Raw genomic sequence first — 7,761 nt, 5'->3', positions numbered from 1 at the left:
AATTTAATAGAGGATTTACATATGAAGTAAAAGAAATCTTTAGTTTTATTCATTTCATAACCATGATCATGAACAACCTGTGCAGAAAATTAACAGAATAGCATATAATCAAATTAATTGTATCACCATCCATGAAAAATGTCATGAGATACCCATCTAAATTAATCCTAATGATGCTGTCATGCATCCCAAGATTAAAAAACAAATTTGGTCAGACCTGGTCAGTTGTGGACATCTATATATTAGACTAAAAATGATAGTATATTGCAGCCTCATTTACTATAGTGATTGTCATAGGATTGGACCAGTACATCAATACAACAGTGCAGCTTGTCGGTTTAATTAAATTTTAATTTTAATTTAGTCTTTACAATGAAAATATAGAAAGGAACAATTCAAAACAACATTCACTCCTTGTAGTTTGAAAAATAATTCATTCCTATCCACCTTCCTTCTTCTCAGGACCAGCAGACTACCTTTTCATCATACACCTCTACCTATAGACAGGAACAAAGAAACTATATTGTTATTACATTTAATTATCCTTTTCCTAATTAGTATGTAAAGAAATTTCTTCCTAAAGATTATGGCTGAGGCCCCATTGAGAGGTTGGGATCCTAATAATAATTATAAGCTTATAACAAATTTCTCTAGAAGTTCACATCAACTGAAAATTGTTTCAACAATTTTGGAAACCATTTATTACAGACTGTAAGTAGCTAGATTATTATCTACCTTGGGCAGCTCTAAGAGCTATGATAGTTTTTATTTCTTCCATGGTTTGTAACCCTTTAAACTTCCTCTATCCAGTACCTTATATATATATCCTTTCTTATCCATGCATTCATAGCACATAGTGTAATATTAGTTATTTACATAGTGAAAGTGAAAAATCTTCAAAAAATAATTTAAGGCCATAACTTCTGTTTTTACTTTTAGATTTTAATACAAATTAGAACTGCCTTGTCATTTCTAGAGTGTGAAAAGAACACGAGTTTACTGCATTAGCGTACAACAGTGAGCCAAGATGGCCGATTTAGGCATGACAGGTCAGCTGTTTGAAATTACTGTGTAAAGCCTGCACAATTTTTCAAGGCAAATGACTATGCCCAGTTAATTCTATAGCTTATTAGCTCTTAAATGATAACAAATAGAAATTTGGGGAAAAGCAAAAATAAATAGAAATTTTACTTTTTCTTACTCGGGGTAGCATTCACTGTAATGATATTTTAGCAATAAAAGTCTTACGAACTATGCCAGTATTTTTGGTGACAAAGATAAGCAATTTAAAAAACAACTACAATAAACAAGATTGAGGTGTTCAAGCTACCTTATATAGATATTTCAACAACCAAAAACTTGAAGATCTTGGTAAACCTAAACAAGGAAAATTACCCAAGATTTGAGGATATGCTGAGGTAGCTGGGATGGTCTTAATATTTCCTTTAACACCATATGCCACACAATTTTTCAGTACAAAAAAATTGCACACCTGTAAAGATAAAAGAAAGGCCATTCTAATAGAGGTAATTTCCATCTTGGGGAATAGTAAAACTTTCGAGTAAATTGACTTTGAATTTGAGTAAAAATTAGCTTACACGCAAATTTGGCCATCAAACAGCCTCCTATTTCAGACGATCAGCTTTCAACTAAAAGTTATAATTCAACAAAATGAAAACATCAAAGAATAATTTCTCACCTTAAAGAAAGATTTCCTCAATTTACTGGTTAGATTTGAAATACAACAGGAACAAAGATGACCATGTCTTGAGGTTTTTCCCTTTCGGGCACATTTTGACGAGTGATTTATCTCCAAATAAAAGGACGATGTACTTGTTGATATGCTCATGTGCTAGTCCTTCGTCTCTAGTTTTGATCCTCTTGGAAGCCCTTCCATCGAATGCCTCTAAATTCTGAGAACGTTGATCAGAAAACCTACAGACTGTGCATTCCAAACAAAATGGCGTCTGAAATTCTTTTGTTTTCTATTAACGCGCGCATGCGCAGTACAAATTGAAGATTTTCGCGTGGTTGCTATAGCCACCGCGAATTTAAAGACCAACCAAGAGCGGGATATTTAAATTTTTGTTTTTATCACAAACTTTTTCAAAAAAAAAAAAAAAAAAAAAAAAAGGAAAAATCCTGTAGAAAAACCCAAGATGACAAAAATTCACCTAGGAAGAAAAAGAAAAAAGTTCTGGCAGAAAAAAAGCAAAGATGAACAGCCACGTAAAATTAGAAAAATCAAAAATACTAGTAGCGATAATCGCGATAAAAACAAAAATATGCCACCTGTACCTTTGAAACCGTGTCCAAAAGGAATATCAAGTGTTTTATTCAACAATCTCTCTACGTGTTTTAAAGAAAATAAGCAAGTTCTCACACCTGAGGAATTTTCCGTAAAAGTATACTATTTGAATACGAACCCAATAAAACCATTGTTTTCGACACGCTAATCGATTGACGTACTACGTAAAAGTGACAAAAAATATACAAAAAACGTTATTGTCGTTTTGCAGCAAATACTCGCATTGGCTCTTTCCTCGACTAATACTAGAATAGAAGCTCTTGATACGATTCCCAGTGTTTTAGTTCCAGAAGAAAGGATTTACTTAGCACATCTTCTGGGAAGAAGATTGAAGACAGTTCGTGCCAGGTCGACCTAGGAGAGCGAGAAAAAGAAAACATTCCCCAAGATGAAGACCTGTGTGAGAGAACTTTTGGTAAGATTAAATAATAATAATAAGTATAATGAAATAAATGAGCATGTGATGTACCGAATCGGAAAAAAAAAAAAAATAATGATTTGATATTCTTTTTAATATTCAAAGAGCAACTTGAAGCAAACTTCACACCTTTTCCGTGAGGAACGATCGCAAGTTTAAGAGGCAGTCTCTGTAAAAGCGGCCCACTGCATTTCGGGTCAGAAAACAGTTTTCCCTCAAACTTTTACCATAGAAAGGTAATTACTAGTAAGTAATGAAAATGACTTTATTTTCTCGAAATTCATCAAAATGATTTTTTTACAGCGCATAAATCCTGGACCACCGTTATCGCTAAATTTGCATTTATTTTCAATTTAAAATTGCCCGTATTTAAGTCGTCACTGCTCGCAAAATATTAAACGCTTGAACAAACTATTATTTTTCCTGACTTTCACATTCATTCTAGTGTCAAAAATAAGCAAAATTTTGAATGTTAAGCAAAAGGGAAAAAAAGGAGAAAAATAAGTATTCATACCCATTTGACGGCTTTTCGAAATCAAGACAAACCCCCCCTCACTAAAAAGCTTTTTTCTCCCAAGTCCAGAACGGGTTACTTAAGTTTTTTACTTCAATCTACTGATCAAAGGTTGATATTTTTCAAAACTATATTCCTTTTTTTTTTATTGTCTTGAAATAACTTAAAAACTTGTCAGAAAGGATCTATTTTAATATATCTGATCTTCTTAAACAGCCCAGACTAAGGAAAATAGTCAAAACGCAATTTACCTACCACGACGAAATGAACAACTTAGTTCAAAACAAGTGATTTTAATAATACGAAGTCCAAGATTTTTGTTAATTTGGTAAAAATGTCCGTATTCAATTAATTTAGATATGCCCAGGCGAAAAAGGCACCATAAAATACAATGTTATGATGCGTTTGGCAAGGTATATGAACTGTTTTGAAGGTTATGCAAATTGAGTGTTGATAATGCAAACCATGAGAATTGTTAAACTAATAAGAGAAGGAATCCCCGTGCCCCATCATCTGCACACTTTGATGCTATATTTAGAATCTATTCTAAAAATATCACCCAATGATCTCATTTATTTGATCGTTTGCATTGAGTTTCTGCACGTGCATAGTGCTTGTCTTGTGCTTTTGTTATGTTCAAATGTTTAAATCTGCCCTCAAGATGTCGATGTAGGAAAATGTTTTGGAAAATAAATGCACGTCGGGCTAGAAGGGCTTAAAAATGTTTCATTTAGGCAAAACGTTTTGTGTGTTCCATTAAAATTTCTTGAAACTTGGTAACATTAAAGAGTCTAACAAATCTCACAACTCTGTCGTTTTACTTTTTTAAATTTTGACATTTTTGGCGGGAAAATGACGTCATCAATTTTAACGGAAAATCGAAATACTCCTCAATGGAAAATTCTAACTAGCGCATTTGAAAGAACTGCACATGACGAGTTCAAAAATGCAAAAAATTTTTATTTCTGATATGGGAATTAAAAGATATGATTTTTTGAATGATCATGAAGCCGCCATTTTGTTACTATTTTTAGAAACAAAATAGCGGCTTCATGAATATTTAAAAAATTAGAATTTTCTATTAAGGAGTATTTAAATTACATCCAAGATTTTAGTTAATTTCGTAAAAATGTCTTGCTTTTTACAATTTCCTGGGGTTTTTGCAAGATGCGCGATTCAAGAGGTATTCAGGGATCTATCAAAACAACACCTGATAAAGCGGGATCTTAAGGACGGGCCACTAGTTAGTTGATAGGGGTTGCGTAAATCAAATCCCCCCAAAAATATCGAGCAAGCACTTAAACCTCAAAAAGCATCGTGCAACATCTTCTGCTAGAAGGAAAATATCTAACTGTGCGCAAAAAAATAACGTGCAAGGATTGATCCCCAAAAAATAAATATCATGCAACCAAAATGCCTGTCTCTAATGGTCCATCCCTTATTTAGCACGAGCTTACATGTTGACTCGCAACGGTGATACAACAGCGCAATATTGCTCCGCGTAATCGCGCCTAAAGACAACTTCGTAGCAAAATATATGAAAGTTTGCGAAAAGCATCACTTTAGCCCTGAAAAATTTAGCCTTGGCGACCCACTAAGGCATGCCTCTCTTGAACACAACATGGAAAACCAGGCTACAAGAGCTCCAAAAGTTGACATTCAATTAAAATTTCGATATGTCCAAGCGAACGTTTAGATAGTCTGCGTAGCAGCGCTTTGAGGGAAGGGGTAGGAAGGGACGGAGGAGGCGAATCGTCTTTAGGCGCGATTACACCGAAGACATTTTTCTAAACGTTCGCTTGGGCATATCTAAATCAATTGAATACGGACATTTTTACCAAATTGACTAAAATCTTGGACTTCGCATTATTAAAATCACTCGTTCATTTCGTCGTGGTAGATAAATTGCGTTTTGACTATTTTCCTTAGTTTTGGCTGTTTAAGAAGATCAGATATATTAAAATAGATGCTTTTTGGCAAGTTTTTAAGTTATTTCAAGACAATAAAAGAAAAGAAATATATCCAATAAGTGTTTGTAAGCCGAGTTAAGATTCATGATAGTTATGATTCATCAGCTTTTTAATTATAAATCAAGCCAAGCTTTCGAGCATCTTGCTCTTCATCAGGGTAAACGGTTGTGACAATTTTACAAGAAAACACGCAACATAACAATGTGCGCGTGCTAAAGTTAAATGTATCAGTTGCTAGGAGCGCGCGTGTTACGAAGGGAGAATTAATTGTTTTTAAAGTACATCGGTGAGACGAAACTAGCACTTAAGACCAGAGAAAAAGAACACCAAGCAGCTCTAAGACTGAACCGTCCGGATAAGTCAGCTCTAGCAGAGTACGCCATGAAGACTGGCCACGGCATTAACTGGCTTGGTAGTTCTGTAGTTTATAAAGAAGAACGATTGCACCAGAGGAAATGGCTGGAGGCATGGAAGATTGCTAATGAATCATATGCTCTCTTTAATAGAGACAGAGGAAGAACATTGCCTGATAGCTATCGTAGCTTAATAGGCAATTAAGATCATATAGCGTATCTTAAAAGACAAAAAAAAAAAAAAAAAAAAAAAAAATAGCGCGCGCAATTAATTCTCCCTTCGTAACACGCGCGCTCCTAGCAACTGATATGAAATGGAACGAAATGGAAGAGGGATCTAAAGAAGTCTCTAAAGAAGTGCGCCATTTTTTTTGCACGAAACTGGACGGTAAAATCCGGTTTATTATCATCATCATCATCATCACCATTATTATTTTGATTTATTGAGCGCTAATTTCTTAGAGTTCAACATCGTTTCAACTACTGCATCATCAACTACTGCAACATCATTTATAATCATAGCTTTGTTACACACTGACCTGCAATTAAGGAGACATACTTAGAATGTTTACCCACTTGTGGCATAAACGGTATACGGAGAGGAAAGGAAAGGTTTTTCAAGGTTAACGCCACGATGCACTTGTTCACTCATCCAGGCAGCACGAGGGAAGCGATCTAGAATATTAAAGAAGTCCAAAGAACGCCATGAAATAATTTTATCGGGCGAGCTGCATCATCTAACGATAACAACTGCTTCTTTACCTTTAAAGCGACAAAGGAGGCCATGATTTTAAAGTGCTCCAGGTATAAGGATCCAATCTTAAAGATTAAGAACAATGTCCTGTCGCAAGTGATAGCAGAAAATTTCTGGAGTATGATGTCATAATCCAATAGTAAAAATACTTATGAAAGAGTCGGTAAAGTAAGAAATTATAAAAATATGATATGTATATATAATGTAATATTCTTGAGGGCAGTAAAATAAGCAGCTTCATAGAGCGCTAATTATGCATCAATAGCCTTTTAAGCGATGCATCTAGATAAAGCCTCGAATTCCTAATTAGCAGGGCAATATGGAAAATAAAACATTATGAATAACCAAAAAAAAAAAACGTGCTTAATTTGAACTAATTAGTACGTGACAAATTAGCCGCCAAACACAATTGAGTATTTAAATGATACGATTTTACACATTTTCCTCTCTAAAGTCATATATTTTACTTTATACATGTGTGTGTGTATTATCAGAAGTGAACAAGAAACAGTTTAAACCCAGAATTCACTTATTCATCTGTTATGTAGCGTTAGAAATTGTGATTTGTGAGGTAGATTTAAAATTTATTTGGGTGGCCTTGGTTAATGTGTAGTCGCACTGTAATGGCTTTCCTATGGAAGACTTTCCTATATTTTAACCCCCAATTTAAAGATTGCAGTTCCAAGGAAAAAGTGGTTGGGTTTGAACTTAACATCCAAATAAGAAGGCAAGATTGTATTTTGAGAATTATATTCTTGAAACTTTAAAAATACTCAGAAATTAGTCAAAAAGCGACCATAAAGCACGTCATCAAGTCATAAATTATTGAAGGAGCTTTTACGTTCTTATAAAACATTGTGCTCCGTGTATTATTTTCATCAGGTATTTGTCCAGGACTATAACCAGATGTAAAAAAGACGTTAATTACGAGAGTCCCTCTATTTGTAATACGAGTTCCTTACATGAGCAAGAAGTATTCCTTACCTGAACTAGGGTTTTCCTTCTTCTGATCTTTGAGTATCTCTTATACCTTAACCATGAGTACATCACACCTGATCTAGGAAAGCTTAAGTATCCGTTATATAGGTAGAAATGTATCACGCATGAATTAGGTGTATTCCTTATAATCCCTTACACGTTAAGCAGGAGTATATCGCACCTGAATAGAAAAAAATTGCCTTTGAAAAAATTTCTTTTCTACAAATAGAAATACAAAAAAGGAAGTTATCTACTGGGGCTTACAGTTACCTTAAATAGCGTGTTCGATTTTGTGGAGAATAGGACTAAAACCGCGGAGAGTATGGGTAATGCATGTTGAGCGAAACTCATGGAAGAACACCGTATACGTGGACAAGTTATAATCTGGGACGCAAGGGTGGTATCGCGGTGATACTCTCGCCTCTCTTTTCTGGGGGTGTCTAGCTCGATTCCCTGACGTAGTATC

General features: G+C 34.6%; 1 protein-coding gene across 3 annotated transcripts; it reads right to left on the bottom strand.

Annotated features, from left to right (window-relative positions):
• Positions 1-330: 330 nt before the first annotated feature.
• Positions 331-1,988, bottom strand: LOC148905656 (uncharacterized). Of its 3 annotated transcripts, none has more exons than XR_016121631.1 (3): positions 1,700-1,988; positions 1,331-1,377; positions 331-497 (listed from the first exon to the last, which is right to left on the bottom strand). XR_016121631.1 is itself a non-coding variant. In XM_089039586.1 (3 exons), exons 1-3 carry the CDS (start codon positions 1,847-1,849, stop codon positions 459-461), a joined length of 351 nt encoding a protein of 116 aa, XP_088895712.1. In that variant the 5' UTR covers positions 1,850-1,988; the 3' UTR covers positions 331-458. The 3 variants fall into 3 exon arrangements, 2 of the variants coding, with proteins under 2 accessions (XP_088895712.1, XP_088895713.1); XM_089039586.1 differs by having other exon boundaries at positions 1,331-1,492; XM_089039587.1 differs by lacking the exon at positions 1,331-1,377 and adding an exon at positions 1,396-1,492.
• Between the last annotated feature and the right edge of the window lie 5,773 nt (positions 1,989-7,761).

This window comes from Actinia tenebrosa, unplaced genomic scaffold (genome assembly GCF_029948245.1).
Source record: "Actinia tenebrosa isolate PJP-AT-01 unplaced genomic scaffold, QUT_ActTen_1.0 PGA_scaffold7__59_contigs__length_16204524, whole genome shotgun sequence".
Classification (NCBI taxonomy): Eukaryota; Metazoa; Cnidaria; class Anthozoa; order Actiniaria; family Actiniidae; genus Actinia; species Actinia tenebrosa.
Note: the sequence above shows the minus strand (reverse complement) of the source record. Positions and strands in the feature narration are given on the sequence as shown.

What these genes read in the sequence shown, in the direction of transcription:
- LOC148905656 (XM_089039586.1), bottom strand. Translation starts at nt 1,849, where the DNA reads ATGAGCATATCAACAAGTACATCGTCCTTTTATTTGGAGATAAATCAC. An exon ending in TGAGGAAATCTTTCTTTAAG is followed by an intron (nt 1,493 to 1,699) that starts GTGAGAAATTAT and finishes TTATCTTTACAG; the next exon opens with GTGTGCAATTTTTTTGTACT. An exon ending in TGTTGAAATATCTATATAAG is followed by an intron (nt 498 to 1,330) that starts GTAGCTTGAACA and finishes TCCTGTCTATAG; the next exon opens with GTAGAGGTGTATGATGAAAA.